The 12,501-nt window shown below is 32.3% G+C and overlaps 2 protein-coding genes across 2 annotated transcripts; both read right to left on the bottom strand.

The window, feature by feature from the left end:
* Positions 1-865: 865 nt before the first annotated feature.
* Positions 866-2,150, bottom strand: LOC148293480 (ribonuclease MC-like). The gene is made up of 3 exons (XM_088254975.1): positions 2,075-2,150; positions 1,609-1,793; positions 866-1,297 (listed from the first exon to the last, which is right to left on the bottom strand). Exons 1-3 carry the CDS (start codon positions 2,148-2,150, stop codon positions 866-868), a joined length of 693 nt encoding a protein of 230 aa, XP_088111101.1.
* Positions 2,151-7,060: 4,910 nt separating this feature from the next.
* On the bottom strand, positions 7,061-8,287 carry LOC110745074 (F-box/kelch-repeat protein At3g06240-like). Its single transcript, XM_021945149.2, has one exon. The coding sequence runs from the start codon at positions 8,285-8,287 to the stop codon at positions 7,061-7,063; it is 1,227 nt and encodes a 408-aa protein (XP_021800841.2).
* Positions 8,288-12,501: the final 4,214 nt, after the last annotated feature.

Below are 12,501 nucleotides of genomic sequence, written 5' to 3'. Positions count from 1 at the left end.
GATCTCATTTTTCTCCCAACTCAAGAGAAAGCTTTTATCTCTAGTAGATATGGAGGTCACACATCAAATGAGAATAAGCTGCTTAGATAGATGGGGACAAATGACTAACTTTAAAACCTTAAGTCATCAAGCAAGTGGGCCAAGTGGGCTTTTAATTTAGAGATATTTAGTCATATACCAATTCTTAGCATTAATTAATAATATAGATAAACCTCACACCATTTAATTTCTACAAATAAACCTAAAAAATGATAGCTGACCTTATTGAATTTAATTTCAATTACTAAATTACTAAATTTCTTCGATGCCCTATTGAGTGTTTTGGGTTTTTTTAGTAATGTTTTGGGGTTGGGCTTGTTTTAAGAAATCAATGGCAATTTTGTAATTTATAAGAAGTTAAAAACCTCTTTGTTATGTTGTAAATGGGTTTTGGGTATGTTTCTAAAGTCCATGTTATATAAGGTTTTTTTTTTTTTTTTTATAAATAATTTGGGCCCCTAGATTGAGTATAATAGTGAATCTCCCATTAATTTAAGCCAATAAATTCCAGCATTCTTTTGCATACTGGTGAGATCAGGTTGGTCATGACTGGTTATAATTTGCTTGCACATGATGTAAACCTTCCAATCCGTATCTAATAAATTTCTCATCGTTTGAAAAAAGAAAAAAGAAAAAAAAGAACTGATCGTTTAAAAAGAACAAGAAAGTATTTACTACGGGCAATTTTTTATTTTTCAAGACGAAAGAAACAAAAGGCGGACTTCGCAAATTGTATATGCAATCATTCATTTTTTTTATTTATTACGTACACTTGTACCATACTGAACCATACGACTTTATTATGACTTGGAAGAACTCTATAATTTTAATAAAACTTGATGTCAACATTATTCCAGCATCCTGCAGTTCGATTACAGTCAATCTGCTTTAACGCATTATATTCATAGCAAAATACCACTTCATGTAACAACTGAGTCTTCGGCCCGCTCTTATTCTGTGTTGGATCAGGTTTGCAACGAAGGAGGGGTGTTCTTCCAGTTGCTGTTTTAATGGGTGCTACTATGTCCGAGTACTTCCATCTTTGTCTTGCACTTGGTACGATTGAAGCGTTTTGAAGGACCTCTGTAATATTTTTCGACATCCACATGTCGTGGGATCGCTCGAAGTATTGGAATTGGTTAAGTGTCTGTTCGGAACATGTACCATGTTTGTTCCATTCGCCTTCCCAAAATTTCGTATCATTGCCACTTTCCACGTCGGGCCAAGATCTTTTCAGATCGGATCGCAAATCAGGGTACTGAGACATCCAAGCAATATAGACATATTTTGAGAACAAGTAAAGGGTATAAGGCATGGTTAGATTTTCATTCTTGGATAATATTATTTTTCATTAAATCTGAGTGTTAAATTCAACTTTGATTTTGATCCTTTCATTACGTACAATATTTTGAATTTGTAATGTATGACCAGATTCATTATTATAAACATACTCATATATATATATATATATATAGGGTGTTATACTCATATATATACATAGGGTTTTATACAAGTGATACTGAGCATCGTCAAACAAATACATAAAATTAATGAAACAATACATACCACTTTCCTGTCGTCATATTGCGACCCATTGCAATTACTGGGCTTCGTTGGGTTTGAATAATTACTTGGCCATAGGCCATGGATGGTGAAATATTGTAATGGCCGGGGATTGGAGCAAGGTCGCTTGTTGCGAACTCTGCAGTTGGTCGGTGGCCATTGTTGCACAAATTGAAAATAAACATAAGATCCTGCGAAAACTATTGTGAGAAGGTTAATGGTATCTTAAATAAGAATTTGATGTATAAAGAACATAATTTCCGCAGCACTTATTGCAATAACTATCAGAGTAAACGAAAGAAAGCATGCAGAAAAGTAATGCCCAAGTAGTTACTCGGCCAAAGAAAGTTATGCGCTAGATATCATCGAATCGAACATACATAATATTTCTCCAAACATAAAAGAGAAGTAGAAAAATACAATGCAAATTATATGCATATTATAAAGAGCGAAAGATTGTAATGCAACTCACCAGTGCTCATAATGAAACACAAGAAGAAAGCAAAAGCAAGAACAAGGAAAGCGGGTGACGACTTTAACATCGCCATAGTTAGAATATTCAAGCAATAAGAAATACAACAGAATGGGAGACGCTTTCTGAGCTAAGAATCACATTGTTTGCTGTTTATATAGGAGGTTGTATGCTGTTTCAAGAAACTAATTTAAAAAAAGTAGTATCATTAGATCTAAACCAAGGAGGAATGTAATCATAAGAAATTTGTAATCAAGTGCTTAAAAGCATTTATATTGATATGCACTTTAATTTTTTGTCTCATTTTCCTAATTCCCTAGCTAGTATACCAAAACAAAACAAAGCAAGGAAAAAAGAATGTTGAATCATATACAATTGCATGGTGAGCAAAAAATTCCGATTGGGAGCATCTATCATTTAGAACAAAGTAGTAGAGTTTTTAAACCGATTAAAAATTAGATTTGTTGTAGAAGTAATTCTAATATTATGCCATTCAGGCTAAGACGGAAAGTCAATGGCCACATGGAATGTTAGAGCTCCAATAATGACTTTCCCGATCCTATTGCGGTTAAGACTCTAAAGTCCATGGACACACGGGATGGGATGTCACAAGAAAATGCAACCATTTTAGATTCAATAATGTTATTTACCACATTTATTGACTACATTGTTGACTACCTCTTTAATAGAGGTGGGTCTTATCAGCGTAATAGGACTCACATGTATTAGATATGTGGTAAATAAATATGGTCCAAATAACAACACCCTTTCATATTAATACAATACTGTACTCCTTTCGACTAGTTATTGTCGATCGTGATCAGTCAAAGAGAGTATACGTTAATACAATGTGATAGGTTTCTCAGCACTATTAAATGGGTAGTGAGAAAATGTTATTGACCTGAACTGTTGAATAGAGTATACGTTCATAGCATTCACAATAGTTCAATAGTTCAATAGTTCAATGCAATGGTTCTGACCAATGGGTCCCATGCAATGGTTTAAGAGCACCCACATGCCAATAAAAAATGGAAAAAAATAACAACAATTAATGCATTGCGTTGTTAAAAGCATTTGCATTGGTTGTTCAATAATTCAATGCAATAGTTCAATGAGAATAGTTCAATGATCAATATATTGAACTATTAAACAACCAATGCAAATGCTCTAAGTAGACAATGAGAATAGATTAATGCATTATGATTTAGATTATTTTTCACACATGTGTGAGTTAGATCAATTAGTCAAAACTCTACCATTTATACCCAAGTTCGAATCTCCCTACCTATATGGTATACTAATGCTCACCACGAATTCATGGTGGTATACTAATATTATAATATGGTATAATATGTTTTTTTCTTTCTTCAACGGAAGTATGTACGAGATGGAAAGCATGAGCAGGCTTCTTTCTGCTATTGGATATAGACAGTTATGTTGCCCTTCCATGTTCCTGCTATCTCGTAAGCCATCAACTACTCTTGCTGCATATATTTTCAGTTTTAATATGTACTTCTTAATAGGATTCTATCTAACTTACCTTTGTTAACTGTTCTCGAGTTATTAAAGTGGAATTAACTCATCTGTATGCTACTCTCTTTCTGTTGCTTTTGAACTTATTACCCATTTTTGCAATTCCTATATATCTCTTAAGCAAATGCATAAACTCTTATAATAGTCTTTATAGAAAATTTGGCATAAGTCCAATTATGAGGAGAGACTTTGGGTGCAATCCACGCAGAAATTGTTGTTGATCCAAGTCCTCTGACTTTTGCGCCACATAAGATTACATACCTATTTCAATTTATTGATATTTACTTTTTTTTATTTTTTGTTTTTTGTTTCAGTTATGCACCTAAAACATAAATAAGGTAAATTATGAATTCCTAAAACTGGTAAGTTATTGATTTGTAGGATATTAATTATCATATTTGATTTGAATTTAATTGCAAATCTATTTATTGAATTCTAAAATTTTCCCAAGGTATACCGACATCAAAATTTGTAATAAGAGTTCATAAAAACTTCATACCTTAACAATAGGTAAGGTACCTATGCATACACCTCGTATGCAGTATGCAGGTAATTAAACCCATAAATTACCTTTGGTCCAGGTAATTAAATCCATAAATTACCTCTAGTCTAGGTAGTTATACCCTCTAGCCCAGCTAATTGAACTCATATAATATCTTGGTATGGATCTTCAAACTCAACTGAGATAAAAATCCATGGAAGACATGTACGTATGTATATAAATATGAACCTCTAGAAAAAAACTGCTTAAGAAAACTCAAGAAAAAAACACTTACCTGTAAGGCAGGTATATATATACCTATAAGGCAGGTACATATATACCTGTATGTATTAACATTATTTACCAGTATGTCAGGTACATAATTTAATGTGGGTGCTTGTCTGATCGATTGGTATAATATGTGAGTCTTTACTTTTTATTGATTAAATTGTATTTTATCTATATATTAGGAATATTATCAAGGAAAAAAAATTCAAAATTCAAAATTTGGAATTCAATTTCAAGGAAATAATGCATTAAATTTAGATTTTCAATGTGTTCTCCTTATTTACCTTAAATGGTAAAATCGACACAACAAAAAAGTAATAAATGTCAAAGGACCTACATCTAGAACCAAAAACACGAGGACTAAACCCAATGACAGCTAATCGTTTTGGACCTAGATCTAAGAACCCCTAGTCTTTATTGGGTATCTTAAGTTTCTTAAATATTGATGAAATTGTCCAAAACCATCAAGAACCATGTTGAAGAAATTTACAATAGGATTCTGTCTATCCAAAATCCAAAATCTTTGTTTTCTGTGTTGCTAATCTAACAACTGGGATCTTTTGTTTCTTTTCTTTAGAACAAATTTTGGTATGGTTTTTGCTTTCAAATTTTAAGGACAATTCAAACTAAAAACGAAAAAAGATATATAAAAAAAGAAAAAAAGAAGAGAGAACATAAAAACATGGTAAGGTCTACAATAGGAGAGCCACGTTTTACCCAAGTTAATAAAAGGTATTTCAAATTATGGGCAAAAACGTTTGAAAGAATTAAAAAAAAAAGGGAACTTCACTAATATACCCAAAATAGGGGCTGAAATTATAAAAAAAACCCACATGGAAAACACTTTATAAACACATCCAAAACCCATTTATTAAATAACAAATTAGTATTGAAGCTCCAATAAATTACAGCATTGCCACTATCAAGCCCAAAAAAAAAAAAAAACTCAAAAAGCACCCAAAATAACCCCAGCCCAATTTTATAAAAAATCCCAAAATATGGAATTCACTTTATAAACACACCCAACAAACATTTACTATATAACAAATAAGTATTGAACTTCCTATAAATTACATCTCTGCCATTGATTAACTTAAAACAGACCCAATACAAAAGACACACAAAAAAACCCAAAACAAACCCAGCAAGCCCAGCCCTTTTAAAAAAAAAAAATTCCAAACTTTAAAAAAAATCACAAAAACCAAGGGCATGTCCCCACAACCCTTCCTTCTCCACCGAACTTCCACAAACCATTTCATAGAAGTACATTGTTAATACCATGTCATAGAAGTACATTGATAATACAATTTCATAGAAAACACTGTTAATACAATTTCATAGAAAACATTGTTAATGTCATTTCATACAAAAAAAACTCAGCTAGACATCTGGTATCCTTTGCAGAAACCACCTCCAATTGTCCATAGTTTCACCAGAAACAATCGCAAAGGCAAAAGGAAATACCTCTACAAGAAAAAAAAAACACTGTTAATACTATGTCATACTACTTACTGGAAGTTAACAACTACATCATTTCCTTTGCATAATAGGTACGATAAAAGTGTACAACTGCAAAAACCCCATGTTCGTAAACTAGCTACCTCACTATAGCACAGCTTCATAGCTTCTGAAAGTAAGCTTTAGATACTGTTTTCTACTAACTGAAGTGTTACATTCATTACATCTAGACTAATGTTGTTCCTGCATCAGTGGAAATTTAAAGAGCTCAATTGAAAATTTATTGCATTAACAGACCTTGACCACAGGAAATGTCAATCTAAAATTTTTGAGCTGCTCTTGACTAAAAAGTAAACATAAATTAAACAAGCGCCTACAACTTCTTAAGGCAAAGAAGCAGAGAACTAAAAGACTCAAAGGTATTTAGTATGGTCCAGGGCAAATTTTGGATGAAGAATCAATGAAGGGTTTTATTAAAACAAATTAAAACCTCAAGGGTATTCGTGTAATGTTTAAAACCTCATGGAGTTTTGTGAAAACTCCGGAAAACCTTAAGGGATGTTAGTGTAAATACCTCAAACTAATACTAATGCAACCACGATTGACTGGACCTGAAAAGAAAATATGCCATACAGTAAATCTTGATTTTTAAATTATTTGTTGACCATGAACTAGTTTTTCTGTTTATAAATCTCCCAATGAATATTAACATACGAAATGGAAAGGTTTAGGCGACAAGAAAGTAAATTTATTCCAAAAGAATTTCATCTTATTGACGCATCTTTTGTTAAGCTTTTGGACAATAGAAAAACTAGGAAAATTATATCAATTTCTAGAACTACATGTACGTATAGTATAGCTTTCATTAAAGGATCCCTTAAATATATATAATTTCTATTAAGAGATATTTCAAAGAAGCTTATTTAAGGGACACCCTTCTAGGGCCCACTATGCATTGTATTTCACTAATTCAAATTGTTTATTTTGTAGATATTCATTCAAAGATATCTCTACAAGAAATCACTTGAATCTGATATCATTTGACCACTCAATTAAATTATTGAAATTTAAGTAATTTCTTGAAGCACCGTATTCGTTGATTTTGTTGGTCTTAATTAGATGCCTTAATGATTTTCAATTGGCATGATTTTTTGCAAAGATGATCTCTGAATGAAGATGTGAAAAATAGATGGTTTGGATCGTTCAATTTTTTTTTTTTAAGGTTCTCAAACTTTATTGCCTCCCGTGACGGGTACTAAACTATTCAAATACACAATAGTTTCGACACAAGATGGATTCTCACTGTCCATTTGAAGATTCTTAAGCTTATCGGTTTCAAGGTTGTAAGATACTACATCTCCATCTGTAGTAACCATAAGTATCTCGTCACTCTTCCAAAATCCCAATACCCTCTCAATGCCCGCCAATGGCTCAAAACTCAAGTGTTGTGTCCAACAACCCTTACCATCGTCAAAGTCATCCAACACCCATACTCCATAGGCTTCAGGCAATGCACCAAAACGTTCAAAGCCAAAGAGAGCAACAAATTCATTCCACAGTATAATGCGCATATCAAAACACATATCATAACAATGTGGTGATCCCTCATACATGGATAAACTATCTGGAAATAATATATTATGAAATACCTCATCACCTGTATCAAATAAAATGACCATTGGCTTCTTTTCATCATCCTCCAATGGATCGTAGGGAGAATTGAATTGTTTTGGTTGCTCATACCCCATCCAATAACAGATTCCCTGGAAGTACATCTGGAAATGATGAGGCCAAAAGAAAGTAGCTTCTGTTTCTAAAGAATTATTCTTGATCTCTCGCCAAGAATCAGTACTGAGGCTGTATATTTCAACTCTAGGAGGAAAAATTTCCAGAGCCTCAACAAAAACATCACCACCATAAGATGCAATTCTATGAACTTTGTAATCTTTAGATTTGGGATCATATCCAATCCCCACATAACAGTACCTCCAATCGGGAAGGCATGATTTCGGAAGAAGCTTGAGTTCGTTGATTGCTGGATTGCATAAAACATGGTTGTTACCAGTATCGTCACATAAACAAACAATCCCATTACAATGGGATATAATACTTAGAGATTCTATAACCTCGAGCCCAATAAATTGTCCCGTAGAAAGTGGAAATTTGATGTCCTCAACGACAGAATTGACGTTATGCTCAGCATCATCATAATCATTGCCAAGATGAAGACACGAGAATCTAAGTTCCTTCTCACCAGTGTTAGTGTCGCACTGGACAAAACGATTGAAAAGGACGCAAGTGGAGAGTTTGTTGTACATGGAATTGGAGAGGTGATTTTCCACGAACATGGGATTGTTGATCACAGTATACCACGATTTACGGACACACTTGAATCGCAATAGAGATTTCGAAGGCAGTTTTGGTAGGATACGCAACGCCATCTCTTCCCACATCTTGCAAAACTCTATGTCAAACCCTAAGATGGTATTGATTGACAGACGAGGGATCGAAATATATGTTTTGATGGTCTTACAAATTAACGACTAATAAGGTTTTGTTTCGAAATGAGGGAGAGAAGTTGACTAAGGGAGAGCCACGAAGATGAAGTGACTTTCTTTTATTAGTTTTCTGTTTTACTTGTTTTAACGGTGTAGAGTTTTTACTATTGACTTGAGTTATAATTTCTTCACCACCAGATAAATTTTTTCCCCGGAGTATTTGAGTTTTTCTGATATTTAATGGGAATATCTATTTTTGGATAAAATTATAATAGCATATGTGGGCTGGTCATATACGGCCATGAATATAAGAGCAATGTATAATCGTAACTTGTAGCATCTCATATACTTCGCCAAGGGCAATAAGAAAAATCCTTATGGAAATAAACAAAGATGAAAACATTAATTTAAAGAAACCATAGGAAGCAATACAAGGCATGATAAAACTTGAAGAACTGAACAACTCTAAGAAAAATGTTAATGAGTTCGAAACCAAGTAACCGATTAGGAATGTTAGGTCCTCCTACATTAACCTTAGTAATGCAATGTCTTACTGTCTTAAAATTTTTATCGCATATTTCATAAACAATCAGCTCTTGCTCTTCCCTTAAAGAATAGATTAATAATTAACATACGAAATGGAAAGCTTTAGGCTACACAAGAACTCATCCTATTGGGCGACAAGAAGAAAAAAATGGTTAGGTTCTTTATGGTTTAACCATAAAAATTTGTTAAGGTTCCCCAAGCTGAAGATGTGGGTGGAAAAATTAATTTTGAGTAAACGAAACAAAGTTAATAATAAAAATAAAATTGTTGACATTGATATTTAGTGAAATAAATAAAAAAATTCACTCATTCTTTCATCAATAAAAACTTAAATTTTGACTAGTGTTGTAAATGCATGAGTTGGTGGATGACCACCATACCTCTTAGCATTCACCCTTTCTAATTCTATGTAACATATATATTAAATACCATAGTTATGGGCTTGTAACTTATGAGTTGTTAATGTCTTCTTACCATTGTAAGCCTATAAATAAGAGGTCTTATCAAGATGAGAAATACAAGTTGATTGAACAATTTCTATTTTCTTCCTCTACTTTCCAATTCTCTCTACAATTTCCCCTTAGTTATATAACACGTTATCAGCACGACATTGCTCTTGGTACGTTTTCTTTCTCTAAATTTTCTTTCTTTTTATATGAGCTAGAGTCATCACATGGTATAGAGTTTCTTTGTACTCACCATCAAACATCATCATGCTCGTTTAAGAAAAAAAATCATTATTCTTATTACACATGAATATAATGCCATGTTTTTTTTATTTGTTTGTTTATTTGATCTTAAGTATGATCTTAATTATTATAATGAGTTTGTATTATACAAAAGATCAGGGCCCGAAGTTCCTCGATCCTCATCATATAACTTGATTAGGACATAGAGCCCTTTTGATTGAATCAAAACCTGAAGTTCTGTGATTCCAAATAATTGAGGTTGTGAAGTTCCGTGAATTTAAAGAGCACATAAGGACATGAAACTCCTTGATTTTGTATTAATCAAAATCAGAATTCCATGAGGCCTACATATGTCAAGAACCCGAACTAGAAATTTCGAGTGCATATACATCAATTTGAATATGATCGTTCAAAGCACAACTATTAATTCAATTTATTTAGATCTACATATTCGAACCTGAAGTTTTGAATATAAGTTGATGAACCTAAAGTTCATAGTTTTTCATGGATCTTAATACTATATATGAACCTGAAGTTCATTACTTATTTGTAACTATATGAACCTGAATTGGTTGGAAATCCAATTCTTAAACTTGTAGTTTTATCTACATATTGAATCCATATTAATATTAGATTATCTTGGAATTTCATAGTCTTTAATTAATTTATTTTATTCCTTGTTTATACCACTTTACTCACTTTATTTTATTTTATTTTATTTATGTTGGGTTATTAGTTAATTTCGTTTTACAATAGTAATATAATATTGATACTTATGGTTATTTTATATATATAACTGAAATCATAATTGCCAGAAGCAATCAATGCCCATTTATACAAAACGAAAAGATAATATAGGGTTACACTCTATGTGTATTATGATGGAGCTGGAAAAAAAAAGGGGGGGGGGGGGGGGGGGGGGGGGGAATTAAGACCTAGATCTTAATCCTCAATATATTTAATGAAGGACTTGAAAATCCTAAATTCTATACATGTAAAGGAATGAGCCAAAAGCTACAATTTCTATACATCTAAAAAGGCAAGAAAATCCTTTTATATATGTGTATGTACATATATAATTTTATGGTTCACAAAGTGAAAAGGTGATTAAATGTTAACGTGAACCACGTTGATCAATACCAAATATTAGTTGGTTATCTCATTGTTATGGTTTATAATTTGAAGACACTCATAAGCTGTGTGTAGTCTCGTTTGAGCTGTAAATCCCACTGTACCGTAATGTGTTCAATTTATTGTGAACAACTTTAGCACCATGTACCTGAATGAAAAAGGGATTTTGTTAATTTAGATATTGGAACCCGAAGTCCATATCATAATAATTTAAACCTGAAGTTTAAATATTGAACAAATGTGATAATTATAGAACCAAAAGTTCTAAGTGATATGAGGAAATTATTGGTGCATACTATATTATATTTATAGTCAATTAAGGTTTACATATTCCTAAATTCATTTTCAATTAATTGGGACAAGAAGATCTCCCATATCAATACTTGTAAAATAACTATTTGTGGACTTGAAGTTCCTCATTTTTCTCAAAAGGCATAAAAGACCAGAAGTTCTTCAATCACTTTTATTGAAACCAGAAGTTTCAACTATTTATTTTACGGCAATTTAATTATTGTCTTACTTTGGTTGTTGTATTTTATTTTTGTCAATATTTATATGTAAGGACCAGTTCTTAAAAGGCAATCCTTATAATATAAATATTTGTGGACTTGAAGTTCCCCAATTCTTAAAACACAAATGAAGACCTGAAGCTCTTTGATTCTTTTTTTATTGGAACCAGAAGTTTCAACAATTTATTTTGTTGTTGTTGTATTTTACTTTTACTTGGTTCTTTTCTTTGGTTTCATTTTTATTTTATGCAAGGACCTGAAGTCCCTAAATTATTCTTATATAATTAAATAAAGACCCGAAGTCTCTTAGTTCTCAATCCATATAATATCTATATAAGGACTTGGAGTTCTGCAATTCTCAGAAACTAAATCAAGACTTGGAGTTCTTTGATTTTCCCCTAACTTGGAACCAGAAGTTCCAACAATTTATTTTATTTTATTGTTATATTCAGTTATTTGTTTTCATTTCAATAATTTATATTTAAGGACGTGAAGTTCTTCATATGACCCGAAGTTCAAATATCTTAGGACCCGAAGTTCTTATTAAGTCTAATCCAAACTATAAGTTTCGGCCACATGTGCATTAAAATAGGTAAATTCTAGAACCTGAAGTTCTAATTGTGTCAACCTCCAAATTGATATTTCAACAAGTGCATATGTATTATGAAGTGGCTGATTTAAGTTTTCTGAGTTAGCAAGTCTCCCAAATTTCTTTTAATTTAGTAAGTCTCCAAAGTTTCTTCTAAGTCTATTCTTAGTTATCTAGTTCCTTAGGTTCTATCTCTCAAAAGTCCGTAAGGTAAGACCTTTTTACCAAACAGTAAGTCCCAGGTAGAGGCATGAGCGGTTAGGCACGAGAAGGTGAGAGAGAGAAAACCCATAGGTTCTTAGGTACCTTAGAGTCAATCTTAGGAGTTACCCAAGAGTCTTTCTATTTTGGAAGTCATGTAAGAGTCTTTCTAATTTAGTTAATTTAAATTTTCCACGTAAGCAAAATGAGTCGTTTATTTAGAACCAATTCAATTAATTCTTCTAGTTCAAGTACCAGTCTAAGCCAAGTACCAGATATAATTAATGAAGAACAATTAGAATTTGAGTCTTCTAGTTCAGAATTACATTGTAATGATTGGAATATTCCCAAAGTCTCTAGCAAAGAAATTTATAAGCAAAAATGGTCAATCAATGCATTCAAGACTACTACGCATGTTAAAACAGTAGAACAAGTCTATGCCTTAGGAAAAGAACATGAAACATGTCAGTTACTTAATTTAGATGCAATTAAAAACCATAGAAA

Source organism: Prunus avium, chromosome 6 (genome assembly GCF_965620075.1).
Source record: "Prunus avium chromosome 6, drPruAviu1.hap1.1, whole genome shotgun sequence".
Lineage (NCBI taxonomy): Eukaryota > Viridiplantae > Streptophyta > Magnoliopsida > Rosales > Rosaceae > Prunus > Prunus avium.
This window is presented reverse-complemented; position numbering and strand designations above follow the sequence as displayed.

Coding starts and splice junctions, on each gene's coding strand:
- LOC148293480 (XM_088254975.1), bottom strand. CDS start 2,150: ATGGCGATGTTAAAGTCGTCACCCGCTTTCCTTGTTCTTGCTTTTGCT. Junction 1,794..2,074: donor GTGTTTCATTATGAGCACTG/GTGAGTTGCATT, acceptor TAGTTTTCGCAG/GATCTTATGTTTATTTTCAA. Junction 1,298..1,608: donor CGCAATATGACGACAGGAAA/GTGGTATGTATT, acceptor TGGATGTCTCAG/TACCCTGATTTGCGATCCGA.
- LOC110745074 (XM_021945149.2), bottom strand. CDS start 8,287: ATGTGGGAAGAGATGGCGTTGCGTATCCTACCAAAACTGCCTTCGAAA.